General features: G+C 38.9%; 2 protein-coding genes across 3 annotated transcripts; both read left to right on the plus strand.

Annotated features, from left to right (window-relative positions):
* Positions 1 to 1,045: 1,045 nt before the first annotated feature.
* LOC311081102 (piggyBac transposable element-derived protein 3-like) lies at positions 1,046 to 27,719 on the plus strand. Of its 2 annotated transcripts, none has more exons than XM_084111511.1 (3): positions 1,046 to 1,114; positions 4,211 to 4,356; positions 13,627 to 15,617. In XM_084111511.1, the coding sequence occupies exons 2-3, from the start codon at positions 4,272 to 4,274 to the stop codon at positions 15,222 to 15,224; spliced, it is 1,683 nt and encodes a 560-aa protein (XP_083967637.1). In that variant the 5' UTR covers positions 1,046 to 1,114; positions 4,211 to 4,271; the 3' UTR covers positions 15,225 to 15,617. The 2 variants fall into 2 exon arrangements, with proteins under 2 accessions (XP_083967637.1, XP_083967636.1); XM_084111510.1 differs by lacking the exon at positions 13,627 to 15,617 and adding an exon at positions 25,083 to 27,719 and having other exon boundaries at positions 1,051 to 1,114.
* LOC311081103 (zinc finger BED domain-containing protein 4-like) lies at positions 5,143 to 10,115 on the plus strand. Its single transcript, XM_084111512.1, has 2 exons — positions 5,143 to 9,168; positions 9,266 to 10,115. Exons 1-2 carry the CDS (start codon positions 8,774 to 8,776, stop codon positions 9,771 to 9,773), a joined length of 903 nt encoding a protein of 300 aa, XP_083967638.1. The 5' UTR covers positions 5,143 to 8,773; the 3' UTR covers positions 9,774 to 10,115.
* Positions 27,720 to 27,803: the final 84 nt, after the last annotated feature.

Genomic DNA, 27,803 nt, shown 5'->3' on the forward strand with positions numbered 1-27,803 from the left:
GCAATAGTAATATCAATAATAATAATAATAATAATATATAACATTGATAATAGTGATAATAACAATAACAGTATTGGTACTCATACTAACACAAAAAAAGTGATGATATTGATATTGATAAAATCAATAATAACAATAATAATAATAATAATAACAACATTTATATCAATAATAATAGCAACAGTAATAATAGTAATACTAAATATGGCGATGATGATAATATTTTGTATTGAAAGTACAATTGCAATAGTTATATCAATAATAATATAATAACAACAACAATAGTAATAATAATAATAACAACAATAGTAATAAAAAAAAAAAAGTATAATGATAGTAATGCTAAAGATGGCGATGATGATAACACTTTGCGATGACGGCGACAGTGATATCAATAATAATTATAGTAGTAATAATGATGATAATAATAATAATAATAATAATAATAACAATACACACACGTGTGACACACACCCAACACATACCACACCTCTCCTAGTTTCTGTGTCAGTGTGCATGTTTTTTCCCCCTCTCTTCTTTCTTTTTTTCTTTTTTTTCTTTCCCTTTTTCTTTTCTCTTTCTTTTTTTCCCCTTTTCTTTCCCTTTCTTCTCATTCACTGTACAGTTACTATTTGTATGTATGCCTAAACTAAGGTGGTGCATTAAAAGAAGGTGAAGTGCATTAAAATCAGCATTTGGTGCATTAAAATCATGTGTGGTATGTGTTAGGTGTTGACTTGATTTGGTTATATTTTTATATTTTATTTATTTATATCACTATTATCATCATCATTTCATTTATTCATTTATTTATTCATTTATTTATTTTAATCATTTAATATATACATTATACCATTACCGTCCTTATATCAAGCAAATTATCATCACATCGCCATCATTCCATCACTGTTAAATGTTTCTATGATATTGAAAATATTAATAACCATAATGTCAATAATAATTATAATAATGAAAATACTCACAATATGACTAAAACCTTGTATAAATGTATAGAACAGGAGAACAGGAACAGGACTTTTATTTTGGTGTGGTGATGTGACATCATAAGGCTGCGCCGCGCTCCTGCATCTGTTGTGGATTCGACTGTAAAAAGGTTTGTGTTTAGTATGTGCATTTAGTATTTAAACCGATAGAAACCGTTCAATCGACTTTAAAGATTGACTAATGTTTATTATTAACTGAAACATAGTAATGCTTTATCTAACATTTATTTAATGCGCATTCACACACGAGTAACACAAAAGGTGCGTCTCATTTCTCTCCTTTTATCGTGAATCGGTTTATGATAAACACGAATTCGGTCCCTGGCGAGTAATGATGGAGAAACTGAGCTTTTAAAACTCCGAGTCAAATGATTGATTCGAATCGCTTGAATCACCGCAGCTGTTCAAAACAGTGTAGCAGCTAAATGCAACAGAAACACAAATGTGTAATGAAAATTTAAACAGACCAATAGAAGGGTCATTTCTGGGATTCGGTAATATTTCAACTTGGATTTTTGTTTCTTTAATCTACATATAATTCATTTTCTACCTAAGGCATTAAAGACCTTTTTATTTTATTTTTGTGTTAGTCCTTTACATGTCAGGTGGTAATAAGCAAGAAATGCTTTCGTTTTTATATATTTCGTATAAAATATGAACGTGACAAGGTTGAGAATAGTGTGACGGGGTTGAAGACTGTAACCGGTTTGAAGGGAGGCATTGCCTTTATTTTTATCATAATCAGCCTATTTGCATGCACAACACTGTCTTTCTGCTGCTGATGTGGCTGCCATTTCTGACAGAGGATGCTTGTCAATGTTTAAGTGGACACATTACATCAAGCATTCTATTTGTAACAAAATTATGAGTTTTCATGATTTTGGTAAGTATATCTTCATTGAAACCATGACTATAATAATTTTTTTTATTAAAATTATTCATAAATTAAGTGAAAAACTCAACCTTGTCACAAGTTTTCAACCCCAAAATAATGAGAAATATGAAGGTATGTGACAAAGTTCTTTCTTTTTTTTTTTTTTTTATATTTTAAGTACAAATTCAGTGAAGTGCCTCAGGGATATGACAAAATGCTTAGTGTACAATAGAAATAGGAAATTATGATAAAAATAATTTAAATAATTTTTGTTTATTTTTTTATTATAATTATTCATTATAATGGACATACCAAAGTATTGTGAAAAGCTTTTAATATTTAATTTGGTTTAACCATTACTTTAAAAAGTCTAGGGGAATAAAATATGACCGAATCCCAGGAACGACCCAGAACAGGTTTTCATGAAAGTGCAGGAAAACGAGCAAGAAGGTGGCTGGCCGCACACTATATTCAGTACAGACTACAGAAGCCTGAAAACAGAAGTCATTGAAAACATATCTGTTCTCCAAGAAACCCAAATATAAATTAGCATAATCAGGAGTACCATTTCAGTGATAAAATAAGTCGTAAGGCAATCATCCTCAACACGCAAATCAAGAAATGTTCTAGAGCCATGGTGTGGAATATTTGTATAGCGAGGTTACATCCATAGTTACCAGTATTACATCTTGCTGGACATTTTGTATCGTTGTTAAACATTGCAGCTTGGGAGGGATGTGACGAAAGGTCTCAGAACAAAATTCGAGAGTGGACTAAGACTATTGTTTCCTGCTACTAGTGTTGTCACGATACTAGAATTTCTAACTTCAATACGATACCTTGAAAAATATCGATATGCGATACCATTTTCGATACCACGGAGAAAAAAGCTGCCACAATATTAAGGGGGTATTTTTTTTTATTCAAAGCTGTCTAGAACGTGACAATGGGGTATATTTTACATGAACAAAAATGTCCTGAGGTAGTGCACTTGTTCAAAAGCATAAATTCTGGTTAATACATTAACATTATTTGATGAACAGATTTAAACGCAAACGTGCGTGCATCACACGCGAAAACAATGCTCACTGGATCGACATCAAGTCAAGTCACCTTTATTTATATAGTGCTTTTAACAATACAGATTGTGTCAAAGCACTTAACAGTATCAAATTGGAGGATAGAGTGTCAGTAATGAATAATAATACGATTACATTACATTTTCAGTTAAAGGGATTTCATTATTGAATTCAGAGATGTGATTGTCTAGCTCAGTTTAGTTTAATTAGTATCTGTGTAATCAAATTGATGATAATCGCTAATGAAGGCAAATTGCAATTTTTTTGAATAAAGTTAAATGAGCACAAGTTAATTTACATTTGACCACAGTTAAAATATTTACTTGTCTAAGATTCCTCAGTCAGATTATATTAACTTTAAGAATTACGGTGAAAAAAAACAGACAACACACACTCATATCAACAACAATACTAGGCCATCTTGGTTAATGTTTCAGAAATGTTAAAATGAGAAGAGTTACCAATCTCTCGATATTCTTTATATAGATCCGGGTGTCGGTCTTTCAGGTGCTTTGCTATATTAGAGGTGTTGGCGCCTTTTGTTAGCACTGCTCTGTAGCATCTCTTGCATATTGGCTTGCTTGTGTCCTTTCGGCTTTCCATGCTTCATATCCAAATATTTCCAGATAGCACTCCTGCTGTGTTCTTTATCAACCAAAGCCGGTCGCCGCACTCGCCATCTTTCCATTCACTTCACTTTTGCTATTTAACTAGAGCGAATGAGACGAGTGCGCGTGTGGTGTTTGTCAACCCGCCTTTGGAGAGAAGTGAAAGTGACAGCTCGGCTAGTATCGGTGTATCGATACTTCGGGAAATTAGTATTGGTACCGTTCAGATATTTCAGTTTTTTGTCAATACTACCTGCTACTATAGGCCGTCCTGGTGGATTTACCAAACTCTTATTTACCTTGAGTGGAATATAAAAGACTGGCCTACCTGGAGAACGATTAAACAGATATTGCATCTCTTTATCAGAAATCAGTAGATGAGCATATGTGCTTCCTGAAGAAACAACTCAATCTCTCTGGAACTGAGCAGTAGCATCTGCAGTCAATTAAATGTGATCTACAAATCATTAGATACCAAATATAAATACCTCATACCTAAATAGGAATTTTTAATACAAATTGTGCTTTTATTAATTTGAAGTGCTAGTTTTAGTTGAACTACTGAACTAGGCCTAGAGCTGATTGAGAGACACAGAGATTTAGTGTGGATTTATGTTTCATGTTAATTATTCTCATCTTAAACAGGACAAACACACAGAAAAACTCCTGGTGAAGCAACTGAGATCCACATGACACTATTATAAAGATGGCGTTTATTAAAGAGGAAAGTGAAGATGTGAAGATTGAAGAAACATTCAGAGTGAAACAAGAAGATACTGAGGAACAAACAGGTTGGTTTCATTCTCACGGCTGAACTCAGTCATTTAAATTGTGTTCTAGTAGATCTCACGTTCTGAGAAAATGTTTGCTTGAAAATTGATCGATGCGCAGATGGTTTTAGCAACATAAACGGTATAATGACAGACACTGAAGGACTTGCTCTGTGATCATAAGGTCTATTGGCGGTTTGAATAAGTCCGATGGCACAGTACTGTACAGCCTCTGCTGGTGCTGTTGGTGTGGTGTGCAAACAGACAGAAGCCTAATGAGAACCCTTTTCGTGGTCTTCACAATATCATGAAAAATACCATTGAATTTGAAGAATAGAATTAGAAGAAAATAGTCAGATATGCACGTTTTATTTCTAAAATGTTTTGTCAGTGATGCGTTGAGTCAGACAATTATTTAAAATGCAAAAAAAACAAGGCCTATCTGTTTCCATTAAAATACATAAACATCCTAAAATATGTTTACCTCAGCTGAAATTACATATAGTTGATGTTTAAAACAATTAAAAATACAATTTGAACGAGAATAACTGTTCTCTGAACAGTATTTTATACAATTTTGATTTATTCTAAAACAAAGGATACTCAATGTTTTTCTTTTTAGCAATGCAATGTGATGTCACAAATGACATTAATGGTCATATGTATAGTCATATTTTCCTAATGTCTTGTATCGTTAAACATGGCATCACATGGATATGAATATGCATATGGAAATAATATGCAGATGAAGTTATGCATAGTGAAACTAGGCGTTGTAAGCACCATATATGGTTATTTCAGGGAGGAGACGGGGTGGAGATGCATGTTGAGAAGTTTTATTTATATAGTGCCTTTCCGTAGCTCAAGGTCTATTTACATTGTACATTACAATACATTTACAACACCCACACACACATTGCAACACCCACACACATGACGCATATAGCCACATTATCCAAAGTACATGTTAAATAGATATGTTTTTAGCTGAGTCTTGAAGGTAGCCATAGATGAGGTATTACGAAGTGTAAGGGGTAGTGAACTCCATAATTTAGAAGCATTAACACCAAATGACCTTCCACCTACAGAGGACAACCAGGCAGGGCGGTAAGTAGATCGACAGATATGGAGGTGCAAGAACATTTAATGCCTTAAACGTTAGAAGTAATATCTTAAAGTGAATACGTGATGCCACGGGTAGCCAGTGAAGTAGAGGAGTAATGTGAATTGAACGCTTGGTGGAGGTGAGAACTCTTGCTGATGAGTTTTGAACATAATATAATCTTGCAATATGTTTTTTGGACAGAGACCAAGAAATAGAGCATTGCAATAATCTAGACGTGATGTGATTAGCTGATGCTGTAACCTTAATTCATGCATTAGAGCAGTGGTTCTCAACCTCTCCTGCAGGGACCCCCTGACAGGCCATGTTTCTGTTTTAACCCTGAAATGGCACACCTGATTCAATTAATGAGTAGTTATTAGAGTAGGAAGAGTAGGAATTAGTCAATTAATCAATTAGTCAACTACTCATTAAGCCTTTAATTAACTGAATCAGGTGTGCCATTTCAGGGTTAAAACAGAAACATGGCCTGTCAGGGGGTCCCTGCAGGAGAGGTTGAGAACCACTGCATTAGAGTGAGAAGATCGAAGACATGCAATATTACGAAGATGGAAAAACACACACATCTTAAGCAAAACAGTAGGTGTAGGATCAAGCTGGCAGGATGTGGAATTAGACTTCACAATTAGAACATTAATGGCAGTCAGACTGAAAGCAGAGCGAGAGAGTTTGATGAGTAAAGCCAGGTGCACACTCCGTTTTTGGCCACGATTTGGCCATTTTTTTTGACAAAGACAGCACTAAAAAGCACTTACAAGCATGTTATGTATGTTTCTGAATACTGAAAGCTGGAGTGGCGCCCTCGCGAAGTCCAAATATGTCTCTCAGAAGTAAAGTAACTCATGATGTTACAGGAAATCCCTGACACAGCTGAATAAAAAGATAGAAATGCTTTGACTTATTAAATCTGAAGACGATAAACACAAAACTGCGACAATATATGGTTTATCTGTGTCCTTCAAGCCATCTTGAGGATTTTCATAAGAATAAAGTATATACTAATCAACATAGCATTATTATATATAGAATACTTCAAAATAATATATTGTCTGCCTCATTCTGTGATAAGCCATTTCAGATCCCAAATAGAAGAAATTTCAAAATGCACATCGTAATTGACTCAAACTCACAGTGCTTGCAGAGACCACTTACTCTATGAAACATTGTTTTAGCACATTAGAAAACCCTATGTTTGAGCAGATATTCACGGACACGATATTTTACAGTAAACGCTGGTCTAAACATTCTAATATTCATCAAGTTACAGTGTAAACACTCATATCACTTTTTTTTTTGTTGCTTTTATTTGGTTCATCTTAGGACTGACAGAAAGTGACAACGTAAATGTTGTAATATAGTATAAATAATTAGAGATGCACCGATTGATCGGCTAGTGACCGGAATTGGCCGATTTTCACGTGATCGGCCATGACTGGCCGGTCAGTCTGACATATGCCGATTTTATGCCGGTGAAATCCACTCGGGCGCCGCATCATTAACATCGCGCAACATCAGCATCACACAAGCACACGGAACACACATGTAGGAAACCTCGTGAATCACGGCAGTTTCAAACCGCAAGCGTGAGTGGCGCGTATTTTTTTCGGTGTGCATGAATGGGTGCATTCAAACCGGCAGCAGGAGAAGCACGTGAGCGTCAAGCAGGAGCGACGCGTGAGTATCAGTGAAGCGCGGGTTTCGGCGCTTTTATTTTTCGGTTATAAAATAAAACAAGTAAACTAGCCTGAATATACAGTATAAGCTTTCTTTTAATTTATGTAATAGCCTACACAGACAGGTACATGCCCAAATCAAACCCGCGTGTACAGAGCTTCCAGTGTGAACACGCCCGTGCGTCTGCAGCTGCAGTGAGTGACAATGTAGTTACGCTCACGTGGTGTTCACACGCCGCTCACATTTGTAGTGTGAAACGGCAGTTAACCTGCAACATGTCAGCTCTTTGGAAATTCTTCAGCGTGTATGAAGAAGATAACAAGTTTGCAATATGCAACACCTGCAAGGAAAAAGTAGGGCGTGGAGGGACAACACCAAAAACCTTTGGCACAACGAATCTAATCAGACACTTGAGACAACATCACCCAGCTGAATTTGCGAATTTTGAAGCTAGCAAAGGCCAACACTCAGGGGCTAAAGGTAAACACCAAGCTCAAACTAGCACTGAGCCATCCACAAGTCAGCAACCTCTGTTAGCTTTTTTAAGCAACGAAAAGAGCAAAGGCATAACCAGAAAAATAATAACCAGAGTTCATTGCGCTGGATGACCAGCCATTTTCTGAGGTTGAAAATCTGGGTTTCAGAAATCTCATAAACTATCTGAGCCCAAAATATGTCATACCAAGTCGACGGTATTTCTCAGATGTTTCACTGTGTGGGAATGCACATGTATTAAAATGTTTAATTTAGGTTTGCATTGAATTTAGCATGTTAAGGTTAGGTATAAATTATGACTATCAGAGATTTCTAGCAAACGACTCTGGTCAGTCCTGTTTTACTGAAACTCTTGAAGTTTGTGTTTTAGCAAGAAAGTCCAGCCAGTCCTGTACTCGGGTCTCAGTGTTTGAATAGATATGCTGAGTGGATTAGGGTGGGCAATGCTCTCAGTCTAAAACCAGTTCCTAAACCTGTCTTTTTCGGTTCCTGCCCCTAAATGTATATAAACTGTAAGCGAACATTCACGTCAGGCTTGGTGACTGCAGCTACCGACGGCTCGTGTTCTCAATAAAGAAACCTGCTGAAGAAACAACCAAGTCTCCTGGTCTTTTCGATTCTAAGTTCACAACAACTGAAAGAAATGTTTGACAATGTGTCAAAACACACTCGCAGCATCTTACATGCCAATCCCAATGCAGCGATTAGTTTTACAACTGACATTTGGACATCAAATGTGAGCCTGATGTCCATGCTAAGCCTAACTGCACAGTGGGTGGATGATGACTTCCAACTGCACCAAGTCATGTTACAATGTCAAGAGATGGTCGGGTCCCACACTGCTGCCAATCTGGCCTTTACATTCGAGAGAATGTTACAACATTGGGGAATCGGCAGGAGTAGGGTGCATGTGGTGTTGCGAGACAATGCAAGGAACATGGTCAAAGCACTGAATGACATCAACTTGGCTAGTTTGCCCTGCATGGCGCACACATTACAGTTGGCAGTGAACGAGGGGCTGCTGTCCCAACGAAGCATCATTGACATGGTGAAAACTGGAAGGAAAATTGTTGGACATTTTAAACACTCACCACAGGCCTACTCGCAATTTCATGATATCCAGGAACAACTCGGCCAACCAAGGAAATGCCTGCAGCAAGATGTCATCACAAGATGGACATCTTTTATATGTTAGAATATATGCTAGAATCGCTGATTGAGCAGAGACGTGCGCTAGGGGCATTCGCTACGGAGCATGACCTACCGGCCACTCTCACTATGAACCAGTGGGGGTTAATTGAGAACGTGCTCACTCTCCTCGCTCCTTTCGAAGAACTTACAAAAGAAATAAGCTCATCGACAGCAACAGCTGCAGATGTCATTCCAGCAATCACCGTGCTGAAACGGCTTTTGGAGAAAAGAGCTGATACAGACTTCGGAGTGGGCACTACAAAAGCCACCTTGTTGGAGGCAGTTCAGAGAAGGTTTAGTGACGTCGAGAAGGAGCCTCTTTACATGTTGGCAACAGTTCTTGACCCGAGGTTGGTTGGTTATTTATTAATACATTTATTTATTAATGTATTTATTTAGCCTATTTTATTAATGAATGAATTTGAATGAATTTGGTTTGTGCCAAAGGTACAAGAATCGCTACTTCTCCAATGAAGTGAAAGAACAAGTGAAACAGGAGCTTCAGACTGCACTGCAGAGGGAGACCAGCAGTCCACCAGAGGAACCTGCTGCTGAAGTATCCATGGCTCGTGGACCTGACCCAGAGGAAGCATCTGCAGCCAAAAAGCCACGTAGCTTACTGTTTTCAGTTCATGACGAAATCCTTAAGGAAAATACTGAGGTGGAGCAACAACTGGCCAGCCCCTTGTCTGTGCAGGTACAGAGATACCTGTCAGAGGCGTCCATTGGCAGAAGTGAAAATGCATTGACCTACTGGAGGATCAACAAAGATAATTTCCCTGCACTTGCTCCACTTGCCCGAGCTTACCTCTCTGCTCCATGTACAAGCGTGGACAGTGAGCGCTTGTTTAGCCTGGCTGGACATGTGGCAGATGAGAGAAGAAACAGACTATCTGGTGACAAAGCAGAAATGCCTCTGTTTGTGAAGAAAAACTTGCCATTGATGTACAAATGATTGCAATAGGCCTGTGTGTGTTTTGAGAAATACCTTTATACTGCAAGGCTATATTTATTTTATTCTTATTTGTTATTTATATATTATTTTATTGCCATTAGCTGGTTTCCCTGTATTCATACAGAAGTTTAGTTTGCTGAATATATCATGTTTTTTTAGTTGGATAAGATATTGGATGCGAAAAGGAAATGGTTCTTCCATAACACTACACTTTAGATGTGTGTGAATTTCCCACACCAGGAGTAATTTATAGTTCTTTTTTATAGTCATTATTATCTATTCAAAAATCTATGCAAAAATTCTATGTTCTATGCAAAATGTTCTATTAAAGGAAAAAATTTATATTTGTGTGTGTTGTAAAGTGGTTAGAAAAAATGAAATCGGAATCGGCTAAAATCGGTATCGGCAGGTCAAACTCAATGAAAAATCGGAAATCGGAATCGGCCTAAAAAATTGTAATCGGTGCATCTCTATAAATAATATATATGCATATACATATATATGCATATAACATACAACCATACATTAATTCACATTAAGAAGAAAAGAAAACAGCAGGCAATAATAGTTATATACACATACACACACACAAAATAAACATAAAAAAATAAAATAGGAATTGAGAGGGAAAAAATGACAATGAAGTAAAACTATTATAGAACTAACCTACTATGTAATTGTCTCCTTAAAATATTCCAGAAAAGGGCTCCAGACTTTCAGGAAAAGTTTTGGCTTTTGTTTTATTGCGAAGCGAATCTTTGCCATCCTGAGAGCATACAAAAGGTCAAAAACCCATCAGTGCCTAAACCGATACTTTAAAAAAAAAAAGAGAGAGCCTCAAAACGATGGTGAATGACATAAAGAACGGCTTTTTTATTGAAAAAAAATAAATAAAAAATTAATTTAATATTAAAATTTGAGTAAATATATAAATATAAGTAGTCTAAATACAAAACGCAACAAATTTACATAACAAATGCACAATAAAACCGAAGCCACCGAACCCAAATACAATAATTTAACACTAAATAACACTATAGGCTACTAATAATAGCAAAGTAGTCTGTATTCTTGGTATGCTACAAACCAGCTTTAAATTTCAGCAATTCTTTTCACATTTTTGCCTTCTCTGCACAAATACGACACCTCTCCTGACTTATTAAATGTCCTGCACATGGTGAGCGTTATTTTAACATCACCTTAAATGCCGTGACGCGAAACCCCTCGTGGAAGAAGAACGCCATCATGTTTACAACTGTGACAATGAGGGCTCATCAGGATCAACTGAATGCTGGATTTTCAAAAGTACGTGAGGTTCGAGGCTCTATTGTTGCAGTAAACTTGCACAATGTTCTTGAATGAATTTATTAGATGTACGCCAATTTGTTATTGTATGGAAATCGACTTTACATTTTCACACAAAACATGACGTGAAACAAATAACGAACTGTGATTGGTTGCGTTATGTCAGTCCTTGGCTGATATTTTTATTTTTAAATGTAAGTGAATGTGTTTTGTCATTTAAGAAAACTTTATAATGATCATGATTCATGTTAGTTAATCTATAACGCACATTGGGCGCCATGTTAGTATGCACTGCAGTTCAGGTGTAATTCCAAAAAAAAAATTCAAAAAAAAAAAAAGTAAAATTGCACACAAAAACAATTTGTTGGCATATAAATGGCACGAAAAATAAAGAGATTGTGGTTCCCACCAGTCCTGAGATCTCTCTCGCACACTAACTGAAGCATGCGCAGGCTGCAATGATGGCCCTTTTCGTCTTCCTCCTTACATGTATATCGCAAAGCTAGCATCAAGCATATTTTCGCGTTCGTCCATCTGTGCAAGAACCCCCTTTAAGCATGCGCAACGTTTCAGATAGTATGTCAAGTGTAAACGCATGAATCGGATATGGGCAAGCGTGCCGCACAAGCCCTGAAAAGTGAAGACAAAACGTCTCGTCTCGGTCATAAACCCCGCCTCCCCGTGTTATTCAACGGGACTTGAGACCAACTAAACAATTTAATTACACTTCAGATATCTTTTTTCCTAAGGTAGTTTCTGTCATTTACTGTAGTTTTTATCACACTGATGTAAATTCAAGTGTTTGTTTTTAAAATGTTTGTTTTTAGTTAGTTATTTGATGCTATAAAAACAGTGGTGTGACGTCATGATTGACAGCTGTGATTGACAGGTTCTCTGAGCGAAGTAGTCACTGAAGCACCAACAGACTTTTTTTGGGGATCTTCGGAGGACTGAGGAGATTGGAGCTTTAAATTTAATATCTAAATTTCTATAATTAATTATTTCACACTGAGAGTGAGGGCGGGGCCTTGATTTCGTAGCTTTACTTCTTGCTCACTACTGCGCAGGTCTGGTCCCGAAATCGCTACTGCGCAGACTCAAACCCCAAGATGTCAGGGCCATATCGGGACACTGGCGGCTTCAGTTCTCACCAATGGAAGAGAGCGAAGGGGTGTCGTCCATATTTTTTTTACAGTCTATGGATATGGGTCACAATTGAAAGAACGTGTAAATGGACGATCAAAAAAATCGGATATATGCAACAAATCAGAATTGGGCATCAAGACCTGCAGTGTAAACGAGGCCTTAGAGCTTGTCAAGTCAGTCTTTTACTGTCGCGGAGCTTTCGACATGGAGGCGAGTAAATATAATTAGTTTTCAGAGCTCCCGATCTTGCGACTTCACATGGCAAACGCTTAACAGGAAGACCACACTCATATCACTTTTATATCGTACTGTTTTAAATTATAGAGGATAAAAACATCCTTATGTCATATTTATATTTATTTAGCATCGAAAGGTTGCCTACTTGCCTATATTTCAACATGTTTCCATCAATTTCATACATTTTAGTTTGGCAATAGTTCAACTAGTAAAATGTGTTCAAGTTTGTTTAACAATAACACGTTAACTAATGTAAGTGATCAAGCTGAGGCAAGTAGTTTATTCACAATGGTGTTCTTCTGGTGTGGCAAGTATTCGCTGAATTTCGGTTCATCTTTGAAATGCGTTTCAGAAAGAAGTTCACAAAGACTGAGACTTCTGCTTTCGCAGAAAGCACACCCTGATTGTTTTCTTTATTTTACAAAAACACAAAATTTTGTTATTTTGAGAGTACACAAATAAAAATTAGACTCTTTACAGTTTTGGAGTATTTATGATTTTTCTTTTTTGTATTTTAAGCTTTTTTTGCCATTTTCAGGAAAAAATGCAAGTGATCGTGCCGGCGCCTCCATTGACCCCGTGTAATAATAACACTAAATTATTATTGACAGTTACTTGATCGGCGATTAATTGTTAGCATCCCTAATTGAGATCAGTCTGTAATTAACTATATCTCCTGGGGCAAATTGCTTTTTTTTAAATAAAGCATTTAACTGCCAGCCTAAAGGTTTTTGGGACATGTCCTAAAGAAAGTTCAAAGTTAGCAGTTTTGTGAAGAGCAGCGGTTCTCAACTGTGGCCCTTGAGGTCTCCTTTTCTGCAGAGTTTAGCTCCAATCTTGATAAAACTCACCTGCCTTTAGCTTTCAATAATACACAAGGCCTTGATTAGCATGAACAGGTGTGTTTTATTAGGGTTGGAGCTAAACTCTGCAGGAAAGGGGGTTTCAAGGGCCAGAGTTGAGAACTTCAGAAACGTCTGGCAGGTGTATTGAGGGCAAGTAGGACACATGCCCTCCAGAGCAGTTTTGGACACCTTTGGTACAGGATCTAGCATACAGTATGTGTTGTTGGTTTTGATGCATTACATATCTAAATGTTTTTATGTCTGTTGTATTGTGCCATTAAACTGGGGTTAACTTTTATTTGTTTGTTTTTCCATCTCAGACCTAATGGCAATGAAAGAGGAGAAAGAAGTACTCAATGAAATTGAAGAGAAAGATCAATATGAGAATCTTCATGATCAATATGAGAATCTCGATGATTTCATAACTGGAGAAAAATCTTTTAGTTGTTCACAGACTGAAAAGACTTCCACACGAAGAAAAGCCCAAAAGACAGGAACTAGAAGATATTTCACTTGCTTTCGGTTTGGAAAGAATTTCAATCAACAAGGAAATCTTAAAGTCCACATGAGAATTCACAGTGGAGAGAAGCCTTTCACCTGCCAACAATGTGGAAAAAGTTTCACTCAAAAAGGGAACTTTAACAGGCACATGAGAATTCACACTGGAGAAAAACCTTACACATGCCAACAGTGTGGAGACAGTTTTGCTCAACATGGAAATCTTAAAGTTCACATGAGATTGCACACTGGAGAGAACCCTTACACATGTCATCAGTGTGGAAAGAGATTTGCTCAACATGGAAACCTTAAAGTCCACATGAGAATTCACACTGGGGAGACCCCTTTCACCTGCCAACAGTGTGGAAAAAGTTTCACTCGTAAAATAAGTCTTGACAGGCACATAAGAATTCACACTGGAGAAAAGCCTCACACATGTCCTCATTGTGGTGCAAGTTTCACTCTAAAAGGGAACTTTATCAGGCACATGAGAATTCACACAGGAGAAAAGCCTTTCACATGCCAACAGTGTGGAGACAGTTTTACTCAACATGGAAACCTTAACATTCACATGAGAATTCACACTGGAGAGAGCCCTTATATATGTCCTCAGTGTGGAAAGAGATTTGCTCAACATGGAAACCTTACTGTCCACATGAAAATTCATACTGGGGAGACCCCTTTTACGTGCCCACAGTGTGGAAAAAGTTTCACTCGTAAAATAAGTCTTGTCAGGCACATAAGAATTCACACGGGAGAAAAGCCTTACACATGCCCTCAGTGTGGAAAAAGTTTCCATCAACATGGAAACCTTACAGTCCACATGAGAGTTCACACTAGAAAGTGTCCCTTCACCTGCCAACAGTGTGGACAAAGTTTCAATCATAAAGGAAGCCTTAACAGGCACATGAGAATTCATACTGGAGAAAAGCCTTACACGTGCCAGCAGTGTGGAGAGAGTTTTTCTCAACGTGTACCCCTTAAAGTCCACATGAGAATTCACACTGGAGAGAACCCTTACAAATGCCGACAGTGTGGGGAGAGTTTTGCTCAACGAGGAAACCTTAAAGTCCATATGAGAGTACACAATGGAGAGAGTCCCTTCACCTGCCAACAGTGTGGAAGAAGTTTCAATAGAAAAGGACACCTTAATTACCACATGAGAATTCACACTGGGGAGAAGCCTTATACATGCCAACAGTGTGGAAAAAGTTTCACTCATAAAGGAAGCCTTAACTGGCACATGAAAATCCACACTGGAGAAAAGCCTTTCACCTGCCAACAAAGTGTGGAAGAAGTTGCATTTAAAAAGGAAACTTTAACTGGCACATTAGATTTCACACCAGATAATTTAAGCCTTACCCCTGCCAACAGTGTTGAGAGAGTTTTACTCAACGTGGAAACCTTAGAGACCACATGATAATTCACAAGAAATAGAACCATTACACATGCCCTCAGTGTGGAAAAAGTTTTTGTCAAATAAAATAAATAAATTACTTAACAGGCACATAAGAAAATGTTTTAACCGAAAAGGAAACTCTAAGTACCACATTATGATTCACTCAAGAGAGATCTATTTTAAATGTCATTAGTTTGGAATGAGTTTTCATTTTGCAACATCGATGCTGGTATTGAACTGAATTGGATCAACATTAAACCGATTCTAACTTAAAACATTGATGTCTTGTATAGAAATGAATTAATTTCCATAGTTGATTCTGCCCTTTTCCTTCTTTATCTCTGTGAACCTGCTTTGATGCAATCCATATTGTAGAAAGCTCTAAAGAAATAAAGGTGACTTGACATTAGAGTTCACACTGGAGAGAGTTATTTTACCAGTTGATATATTCAGTTCTTTTTTATTCTTCTCTTAGGGGTAAAAAAAAGTTGGAAATACCTGAGCAGCCCACTCATGCGACTGGGAGTTGCATTTAGATGAATATGTAAATATGTGCAACAAGTAGTCCCTTAATCCGCACTGTACCACTGAAGGGCATTTGTTTCTTTTATATCAATTATTCTATTAATCTTCAGAAATGATATACGAAAGATGATAACATTAAGATTCAATCTCAGAAGTTGGTTATTCAATCAATACCTTATTATGCAAGTAATTATTTGAAGCAGGTGTTTGGACAAGAGCCATTCCCCCAGTTTCACAGACAAGGCTTAAGTCTCATCCCAGACTAAAAATGCATGTTTAAGCTGTTTTAACTGAAAGCAACTTGAACTAACATATCTTAAAATATGTCAGTGCCATTGTTTTGTCTCAAGATGCACACCAGTAATGTTTATAAAACATACTTGAATTTCCTAATTGAACCAAGGCCTAATCCTGGCTTAATCTAAGCCCTGTCTGTAAAACTGGGCCATAATCTTTTAGCACGGGTGATTAATACTTTTCCTGGAGATCTGTCTACGGAGTTCAGATTAAGGGTATGTTTACATGACAATGATGTACTAAAAACAGATGACAACGTTGTCAAAGCAATCATCGTTCTCACAGATCTGCAAATACGACTAAAAATGCTGTATTATGCATGACACCACCATTTTTACAAATTTATGTCTTTGTTTTTTTTACATGGAGACTGTAAAGGTATAGTTTTTAGAACCTTGCACTTTTGAAATCCATTTTCAAAAGCTAAAAAGTTTTCCATTTTTAGTTGAAAATGTTGATGTGTAAACGGCCCCTAAACCCTGCTCCAACTCATCTTTCTGTAATTATCAAGTGCTCGTGAAGATCATAATGAGTTGTTTCAGCTGTGTTTCAGGGTTGGATCTGAACTTTGCAGGATGGTACGTCTCCAGGGACAGGATTTGGTGTCCCTGTTTTAGTGTCTCTGCAATCAGATTATTTTAAACCATGGCCTTCGAAGATTGTAGCCTTCGAATTGGGGCGCACCTATAGTTTTAGAGCTGAACCTTGACTAATCGGGGCCCAGGTCAGGAAGAAGACAGACTGGCTAAACTGACCATCTGCTAGCTGTCTTACGTCACAGAAGTCAGATAAACTAATGGATGAATGATCCTCCAATAAAATATGTGGCTGCAGATAACAGAAGGTTTCCGATGAGTGTACTTCTGACTATGGGCTGGCTTTGCCATTTCCTGTTGTAACTACACTTGGGGCAAAGCTGGTTGAATGCCACAAATCTACCCATCTGGTGTAGCTGCACATCAGACTTTGACTTGCAAATTGGACATGTGGCAAAAAGCTCACACAGGTAGGTTCCTCCAACTTAAACTCCAGGTGAGGTCTTTTGGGTTTCAGGTGTTGGAATGTTACTCTGAACTGTTCAATGTGAGTGTCTCAACTTGTGGTTTTGTTGTACACCCAGATATGTCCTACCTTGGTGCCAATCCTGATGACAAAGTTTATGACCTTAAGGTTTTCTGTCAATGCCTGTTTTCATTGCCCTAGTTTGCTTTACGTCCTTGAGCCTGTCCAGATGTCTTCCCTCGCACATGAGAAACCTCATAAAATATGCTAGCGGTCACTATAGGCTTGCACATTTCCTTCCACATTGGACACTCTGATTGCTCCTTTTTTATAGCTGCCAATTCCTGTGTGGCACTTGGGCTCTCAAACTACAGGTGGGATGAAGTGCAAGCTCTTTGGAAAATGTAGAACCATCAGTAGGGAGTTTTGGGAACACAGGAGCATCTGGGTGTTACATGTTGTTCTTTGGTCATAAGAGGAGGGCATAGTACCAAATCTGGAGTCCAAAGACAAGGGCATCATGTAATGAGCCCGGATTGCTAATGTACACATCTAAAAATGGGCTCTTGGCATCCCAGGCGCCCTGCAGTATGATAAAAAAGTTTCCTGTTTATGTAACATTTTAAGAAACGCCGTCCCCCACCTCCTCCATCTACTCTGGTTTTGGGAAATTAATAACTTTGTGGAGGATGGTCATCATTTCCTCCACAACATTGTGGACGGTCCTGCAAACAGTTACAAGTGGCATGTTGAAGGTGTCTGAAGTGACCCTGTAGGACGCTCCACAGGCAAGCCAGTAAACTGACCAGCACTTCAATTTCATGGCTCCATCCATGGGCTTTTGGACGGGGCAACATCTGGACCAGCATGTTGATGCTGTTTCTGGAGAGCCTGAAGGCTGGTTTTAAATTTTCTCCAGAAAAAAACTTGGAACAGGCACCTGGTCATTGATCTGGGAAAGGGACTTTAGGATGTTTTTAACATTGTTTATTCATTGTTGTTGTAGCATGTATTTATTTCATATTTTATTGCTTATGTAATAATTTTTACAGCAAATATTTATTTAACTGTATTCTAAATTTATTTTCTGAAATTGTAGAAGTCTGCCAGAATTACATTTTCCTCCAACTGTTAAAAGTGCATTATGTAAGAATGACATGGTTAAAATGGGTACTGCAGTCCAAATTCAAAATATCGGAGATTGTTGTTTCCCCTGCCGCCTCCTCTTTAGACGTGACGTGTGGGTTGCCAGTTTGAGGACATGCAACAGGATTGAGCGCAATTGACAAAAATTGTCAGATTATTAAAGACTACTTATCATATAATTGTTAATAAATTAGGTAAATAAATACATAAATGTATAACTTCACACTCATTTGATATTGATCTATGGCCTTTTAAATGGGTAGTCAATGAAAATGAAAAATCTGTCATTTACTCACCCTCGTGTCATACCAAACCTGTAAACCCTTTTGTTCATCTTCGGAACACAAATGAAGATATTTTTGATTAAATCTGGGGGATTTCTGTCTCTCCATTGGGAGCAACGCAATTCACACATTCATGGTCCAGAACGATAGGAAAGACATCAATAAAGTAATCCATGTGACTTTGGAATCACATGAGGGTAAGTAATTAATGACAGAATTTTCAATTTTGTGTGAACTAATCCTTTAACTCTCAATCTGACTGATTCCCTAACTAGTGCGCTGACTACTAAACTAGGAGCAACACTATTATAAAGATGGCGTTTATTAAAGAGGAGAGTGAAGACATGAAGATTGAAGAAGTCTTCAGTGTGAAACAAGAAGAAACTGAGGAACAAACAGGTTTGTTTCATTCTCAAAGCTAAACTCAGTCATTTGATCCTTATTAAAATGTCCAGCGCTACAGAAATGAATTAATTTTTTGAAGAATGTCAAATAAGTGTCCTAATTAAAGTGGTTTAATCTGACATGGAGCGGGTCGCCTCATGTGTACAGACACGTTTAGATCACATGACCAGACAAAAGGTATGTTCGACCTGAAGTGGCACTGTGCAGACTGATCTGTGTATGACATCAAAGTGAGAGGGATTGGAGTATGCGCATGCTTTTTAATTGCTTTTGCTGTACTTTGATGTCATTCACCGATTGGTCTGCACAGCACTTCAAGTAGAACACACCTAAATAATAATGCTCCCTTCAAGTGAACCTGAGAAGATCCTACTTACAAATGGGCATTCATTTTTATGACATTTAATAATCAGTCACATTAAGTAATAACTTTACACAAAGTTAAAACTGTGGTATTGCTTGTCCACAAATGCCAACATGCTTTTAGTTCTATGTTGCCCAAGAGGAGACATGGACCAATGTGGACCAAATATGCCCTGGAAATCAATTTAAGGGGGGCAAATATTACAAATATGTTTAAGTAAGAGCTGATAGAACACTGATGAAAACATTTCTTCAGAATAAATTACATTTCCCACAAGAATTACAAATAAAAATGATTTACAGACAAGTAACTTTTTTTACTTGGACAAGTGAATGACCCTGGTTGTAGCAATGATCAGATCTCAAAAACTTTATTAGGCACAGTCTCTGTACTACGATGGGGTTAAAATCTTAACTGAATTTGTACATTTGTTACTCCCAGTCAGTTTCTTTAATATACAGTCCTGGCTTTTGGGCTCCATAATGCTCCGGCAACTTTCCAACACCTTATGAACACTATTCTAACAGGAATTTCCCTCTGTGAACTATATCTAGATGGCATTGTGTATTCCTCAAGTTGATAAGAAAGCATTTGGCTTTTGTTGCATTCCAGTTCTGTTTGCACTTGTTTTCTTATTGCCCTTTTGATGCATTACATAGAAATCATTACATAGAAAGATCCATGAGATGAACTTTTGCTCAGGCGGTGGAATGGGGAAAGGGTTTTACCTCTTTAAATTTGTTGTGTTTTATTCCCTAGGAGACATAAAAAATGGTCATTTAGATCAGTCTATAATTAACTAGAACACCTGGAACTTAAAAAAAAAAGGGTTAACTGCCAGCTTTAAGTTTTTTAGGACATGTCCTAAAGAAAGTTCAGAGTTGGCAGGATTGTGAAGAGCAGCGGTTCTCAACTCTGGCCCTCAAGGTCCCCTTTCCTGCAGAGTTTAGCTCCAACATTGATCAAACTCACCTGCCTGTAGCTTTCTAGTAATTCTAAAGACCTTGATTAGCTTGTTCATATGGGTTTAATTAGGGTTGGAGGTAAACTCTGCTGAAAACTGGATCTCGAGGGCCAGATTTGAGAACCCCTGGTAATGAGGTTCCCAGATTACGTGTAACACCTCTTTCAGTAGCATAGTAGGTATAGAACAGGTATGTCTAATCCTGCTTCTGGAGGGCCACAGTCTTGCAAAGTCTAGCTCCAAATTTAATTAAACACACCTGAACCAGCTAATCAATGTCTTTAGGCAACTTCAGAAACATCTGGCAGGTGTATAGGGGCTAGTTGGAGCTAAACTCTGTAGGACAGGATCTAGCATATATGTTGTTGCATTATATATCTAAATGTTTTGTTGTCTGCTGCTTTGTGCGATAAACTGGGGTTGACTTATTTTGTGTGGTTTTTTTTTCACCTTAGATCTAATGGCGTTGAAAGGGAAGAGGGAAGAACTCAATGCAGAGAAAGATCAATATGAGAATCTTCATGATTTTATTCCTGGAGAAAAATCTTTTAAATGCTCACAGACTGAAAAGACTTTCATACGAAAAAAAGCTTAAAAGACAGGAACTAGAAGTTATTTTACTTGCATTCAGTGTGGAACGAATTTTAATCAACAAGGAAACCTTAAAGGACACATGAATATTCACACTGGAGAGAAACCTTTCACCTGCCAACAGTGTGGAAAAAGTTTCAACAGGCACATGAGAATTCACACTAGAGAGAGCCCTTTCACCTGCAAACAGTGTGGAATAAGTTTCGTTCATAAAGGAAGCCTTAACAGGCACATGAGAATTCACACTGGAGAAAAGTCTTACAAATGCCAACAGTGCAAAGGGAGTTTTGCTCGACATGGAAACCTTAAAGTCCACATGAGAATTCACACTGGAGAAAAGCCTTACACATGCAAACATTGTGGAAAGAGTTTTGATCATCATGGAAACCTTAAAGTCCATATGAGAGTTCAGACTGGAGAAAAGCCTTACACATGCTCTCAGTGTGGAAAGAGTTTCACTCAAAAAGGACACCTTGAAGTCCACACGAGGATTCACTCGAGAAAGAACAATTAAATGTCATTAGTGTGTAACGAGTTTTAGTTCCCAGGTCTAGGGTCCAGGAGAATAACATAAATAAAGTCTTTACACTTGACTTCTGGTATTCTTTCTTTTTATTATTGTTTTTAAAAAAAAAAAAAATTAAATTGTCATTGTCAGCACATGACATCAAAAAGGAAGTAAATTGACTTTGGTTGGGTCAAGGCCAAAAAACAAACAAAAACTGAATTTGTTACCCTATCAAAGAAGAAATGAGGTTTTGCTTCTCCCTAGTAACATAAGGGTTTGCTGAATTATACATATGAAGAACCAATCAAATTGTAGGAAAATTATGTAATGAATCATGTTACCTTTGCCATGCTCCTATTCTATAAAATCTCTTGTATTCTTTTTGCTGGTGGGATTCTCTCTGAAATTGGTCTGAGATCCTCCGGCCGTGATTAAAGCATATTCGAAGGCATTGTCTGGAGTCTGTTTAGTTAATGCTGTGCAGTAGGTTAGTGGAACACTAGAGACCTTATTCCCAAGTGATAAGGTGTATCCAAATTCGGAGGCTGCGTCCTCTGGAGGGCGCTTTTGATGGCCGATTGCGTCATAGCGGTGTGACAAGTTTGTCCCAATTCAAAGCTGCACCCTTCGAAGGCCGATTGCATCATTGCGGTGCGACAAAGGCTACCTCGATTCAAAAGCGACTTCAAATACGCCCTTTGTTTCCCCTTGAAATGAAGGATACATCAAAAGGATCCTTCGTGGCCTACCCTACCCCATAATTCATTGCGCGCTGGTGATGACAGGATTTTTATTTTAAAAAAATGGTGGGTGAGAGTTTTGTGGCAGCCGACAAATTCACATATAAATGTACAGTAAGTATTGTGTTTTAATTTACTCAAATAGCTAGCGAAACAAGAGTTAAAAGCCATGTTTTTCTTTCTTAAAAACTTTAACTTAACTCCTTCGTTACCACTGCATGGCTTCATTTGTCAGGTGGTTTGAGGCAAAACTTGTGTTAATATTTTGTTTTGTTTTAGGGAGCAAGGAGCAGCAGCTCAATTTATTAAAATGCGGTCGGAAAATGACCATATATTTACGGGGGCAAAAAACTCAGCCAGCGTGGTTTGGAGGTAAGACAACGACCTATTTGTTATACAGTGAGGAAAATAAGTATTTGAACACCCTGCTGTTTTGCAAGTTCTCCCACTTAGAAATCATGGAGTGGTCTGAAATTGTCATCGTAGGTGCGTGTCCACTGTGAGAGACATAATCTAAAAAAAAAATCCAGAAATCACAATGTATGATTTTTTAACTATTTATTTGTATGATACAGCTGCAAATAAGTATTTGAACACCTGAGAAAATCAATGTTAATATTTGGTACAGTAGCCTTTGTTTGCAATTACAGAAGTAATTTCCTGTAGTTTTTCACCAGGTTTGCACACTCTGCAGGAGGGATTTTGGCCCACTCCTCCACACAGATCTTCTCTAGATCAGTCAGGTTTCTGGGCTGTCGCTGAGAAACATGGAGTTTGAGCTCCCTCCAAAGATTCTCTATTGGGTTTAGGTCTGGAGACTGGCTAGGCCACGCCAGAACCTTGATATGCTTCTTACAGAGCCACTCCTTGGTTATCCTGGCTGTGTGCTTCGGGTCATTGTCATGTTGGAAGACCCAGCCTCAACCCATCTTCAATGCTCTAACTGAGGGAAGGAGGTTGTTCCCCAAAATCTCGCAATACATGGCCCCGGTCATCCTCTCCTTAATACAGTGCAGTCGCCCTGTCCCATGTGCAGAAAAACACCCCCAAAACATGATGCTACCACCCCCATGCTTCACAGTAGGGATGGTGTTCTTGGGATGGTACTCATCATTCTTCTTCCTCCAAACACGTTTAGTGGAATTATGACCAAAAAGTTCTATTTTGGTCTCATCTGACCACATGACTTTCTCCCATGACTCCTCTGGATCATCCAAATGGTCATTGGCAAACTTAAGACGGGCCTTGACATGTGCTGGTTTAAGCAGGGGAACCTTCCGTGCCATACATGATTTCAAACCATGACGTCTTAGTGTATTACCAACAGTAACCTTGGAAACGGTGGTCCCAGCTCTTTTCAGGTCATTGACCAGTTCCTCCCGTGTAGTTCTGGGCTGATTTCTCACCTTTCTTAGGATCATTGAGACCCCACGAGGTGAGATCTTGCATGGAGCCCCAGTCCGAGGGAGATTGACAGTCATGTTTAGCTTCTTCCATTTTCTAATGATTGCTCCAACAGTGGACCTTTTTTCACCAAGCTGCTTGGCAATTTCCCCGTAGCCCTTTCCAGCCTTGTGGAGGTGTACAATTTTGTCTCTAGTGTCTTTGGACAGCTCTTTGGTCTTGGCCATGTTAGTAGTTGGATTCTTACTGATTGTATGGGGTGGACAGGTGTCTTTATGCAGCTAACGACCTCAAACAGGTGCATCTAATTTAGGATAATAAATGGAGTGGAGGTGGACATTTTAAAGGCAGACTAACAGGTCTTTGAGGGTCAGAATTCTAGCTGATAGACAGGTGTTCAAATACTTATTTGCAGCTGTATCATACAAATAAATAGTTAAAAAATCATATATTGTGATTTATGGATTTTATTTTTTAGATTATGTCTCTCACAGTGGACATGCACCTACGATGACAATTTCAGACCCCTCCATGATTTCCAAGTGGGAGAACTTGCAAAATAGCAGGGTGTTCAAATACTTATTTTCCTCACTGTATTTGCACTAGTCTCACTTGTGTATTAGAACAAATACCCCTCACCCTACACAAAGCCCACAACAATAAACAACCCTGCTGTGTCATATTTTGCAGTGTTAACATTGTACTAATGTTAACCCCTTAACGCCTACTGTCATAAATATGCGACAAACCGTTTGACTCAATCAACCAGCCGAGATAGCGTCTGCATTCCCCCAATGCCGGTTAGTGCATATTCGCTACGGACCTAGGAACCTTCGACAAGCACTTGTTTCTAGTGGGACCGCAAAGTGACGGACTTATTTCCTGTTTACGCACGAGGATTACTCCGGTCGCGAAGTTATGGATATGAGTCGGAAAAGTTTGATCCTGAGGTGTATATAAGGTAAGTTGTGCTAAGATAAAAATACTCACCTGCTTATTGTGTGCTTATACACTCGACGTAATGAGGTGAAATATGTGTGACAAGTATTTTTGAAGTTATTGTAATATTTAGCTTTGTAGCATATTAGCGACAGTAGGCCATAAGCCTAATGCTGACCGCTAACCAGCGCTATATAGAAAAACGCGTTTCGTGACGGCTTATCTAGGTAATCCTTTGTATTTTGCTTAGTTATTTTCAATAGTCTGTATACAGACACCATGCTGGGATACACCTTGCTGGGATATGAATACAAAAGCTATTTATTTTTATGCAGATCCGAATGAAACCTTCCGTTTTTTACGGCAAGCGCGTAAATGCGCAACCTCACGTCAGAGCTCCCCCAGAGGAAAGTGAGGATAGTTGTCTCAGCGATAGTGCAGGCAGCGATGAGGAATATGTTCCCAAGCCAGGTGATGAAGAGAGCTGCAGTGAGAGCGACAGGAGCAGCAGTGATGAGGAAAATGTTGTCAAGCCAGGTGAATCAGGATTCAAAATTAGCACCAGCACCAGCCAAATGCTGGTTAATTTTTATGTTGGCTGGTACTAGATTTTAGACTGAAAATACTGATTTCCTATTGAATGGCTAGTGAATTTCGCCAGTTTATCCATAGATTTTCACATTTCTAAAAGTTAATTTTGACCCCTGCAGGTGTGAGGAGCAGCAGCAGTGAGGAGGAGGTTCAAGACCAAGATGCGGGCAGTGCGGGCAGCGATGGCGAATGTGTTCCCGAGCCAGGGGATGAAGAGAGCAACAGGAGCAGCAGTGATGAGGAGGTTGATAGCACCAGTGCCCAAGCTGCAAGAAAGACACAAAAGAGACAAAACAAAGACAAAGTGGTGTGGAAGACGGTGAAACAGACTCAGAGCTCTGCAAAAAAAGTGCCAGTGTGGCAAGGTGCTCTGCCAGACAGTGACACAATCAAACAGCCTGTTGATTATTTCAGACAGTTTTTTGACACTGAACTTTTGGATCTTATTGTCAATCAGAGCAATCTGTACAGCACACAAGAAAATCCAAACCATGCCTTGAAATTAGATCAGAAAGAATTGGAGCAGTTCATTGGAACTGTTCTGTACATGAGTGTTATCCGCTTACCTCGCTCTAGGATCTACTGGTCTAATGCATGTCGTGTAGAGCAGGTGGCTGATGTGATGCCCCGTGACAGGTGGGAAGAAATTAAACATTCCCTTCATTTGAATGACAACTCGGCACCCAACAACAGTGACAGGCTGTTCAAAATTAGGCCACTAATTGATTCCCTGCTCCCAAAATTCCAAGCTCTGCCTCAAGATCAGATGCTATCCATTGACGAACAAATGGTGCCATTCAAAGGCAGATCTGTTCTAAAACAGTACATCCCCAAAAAGCCGTACAAATGGGGATCCAAAATCTTTGTTTTGTGTGACACAAAAGGCCTGGTGCACTCATTTGATGTTTATGCAGGGAAATCTGATCCTCCACCAGGTTCACAAGACATAGGGGCAAGCGGGAACATCGTGCTAAAACTTGCACAAGTTATTGAAGGCTCTGTCAACCACCTACTGTACTTTGATAATTGGTTTTCCTCACTCGATTTGTTTGTAGCTCTTGCAAATAGGGGGATACCAGCCCTTGGCACTGTGCGGCAAAATCGCCTGCGATGCTGCAGTTTCAGCGAAGACAAAAAGCTCAAAAAGAAGGGAAGAGGGACATTTGAGGAGCAACAGGCTGTTGTTGACCGTGTGGAGGTTAGGGCTATCAAATGGTTTGACAACAGAGGGGTGGTTGTTGCCAGCACTTTTGCAAGTGCCCAGCCTGTTTCCTTCATAGAGAGGTGGGACAGAAAGCAAAGGAGGAAAGTGTCTGTGGAATGTCCTAGCATCATCACCCTCTATAATAAGTTCATGGGTGGTGTTGATGCACTTGATGCCCTAATCGCCTACTACCGCATCCACATCAGGTCTAAGAAGTATTACCACCGATTCTTCTTTCACTTCGTGGACATGGTGGTTGTCAACGGCTGGTTGCTCTATCGGCGTGATTGTGACAGTATGGATGTTCCACAGAAGAAGCAGAAGGACTTGCTGGCTTTCAAGCTTTCCATTGCACAGGCCCTCTGCATGCAAGGCAAAGATCTGTCAGCCAAAAAGAGGGGGCGGCCTTCTTCTGACGTGGAGCGAGAGTTCAAGAAGAAGCAGCGCAGGGGACCAACTAAGGCTATTCCCACACAAGATGTCCGTGCTGATGCTGTGGGTCACTGGCCGCAAATCGACAGTGTGCGGCAACGCTGCAAATTCCCTACGTGCACGGGCCACACTAGCTTCAAGTGTACAAAATGTGATGCTCACTTGTGCCTAAACAAGAACAAAAACTGCTTCTGTGCATTCCACGAGTGAGAAAAACATTGTTATGTTACATTGTTGTGCGTGCGTGCATGCCTGAATGTGTGTATGTATGCATGCATGTGTGTCCACGTGTGCGTGAATGCGTGCATGTGTGTGTTTGTATGTATGCATGTGTGTGTGTGCGTGCGTGAGTGTGTGTATGTATGTATGCATGCGTGTGTGTGTGTGTGTGTGTGTGTGTGTGGAGGTTAACCCTGGGGCTACCCAAGAGGTGTTTCACGGCCCCTGCTCCTTAAATAATTAAAGAGTGGAATAGCATTGTTATGTTACATTGTTGTGCGTGCATGCCTGAGTGTGTGTATGTATGCCTGAGTGTGTGTATGTATGCCTGAGTGTGTGTATGTATGCATGCATGTGTGTCCACGTGTGCGTGAATGCGTGCATGTGTGTGTTTGTATGTATGCATGTGTGTGTGTGCGTGCGTGAGTGTGTGTATGTATGTATGCATGCGTGTGTGTGTGTGTGTGTGTGCGCGTGTGTGTGTGTGTGTGTGCGTGTGCGCGCGTGTGTGTGTGTGTGTGTGCGTGTGTGTGTGTGTGTGGAGGTTAACCCTGGGGCTACCCAAGAGGTGTTTCACGGCCCCTGCTCCTTAAATAATTAAAGAGTGGAGTAGCATTGTTATGTTACATTGTTATAGTACAAAGAACTGTTTCTGTGCATTCCCTCTCATTCTTTCAGGTTCAGCAACATACATTTGAAAACTTAATTTACAATTCAAATCAATCTACAATTCAAATTAATGCAATGTTTCCTATAGCCTTAACAGTAACGTTTGTGTATATTGTGTTGGTGACATGAAATTGGTCATAATTCTTATTATTGAATACCTGCTGTTGCAGATTTATATAAATAAATAAGTAAAAAAAAGGGTGAATAAATAAAACATTGTTTTTTCACTGTTATTTTACTGTGTTTTTTGTTATCTTATTATTGACCATTATGCCTGCTGTTGCAAATTTGCAACATACCAAATTGACCCCAAATT

The sequence above is a fragment of the Abramis brama genome (genome assembly GCF_963993115.1).
Source record: "Abramis brama genome assembly, chromosome: 4".
NCBI lineage: Eukaryota > Metazoa > Chordata > Actinopteri > Cypriniformes > Leuciscidae > Abramis > Abramis brama.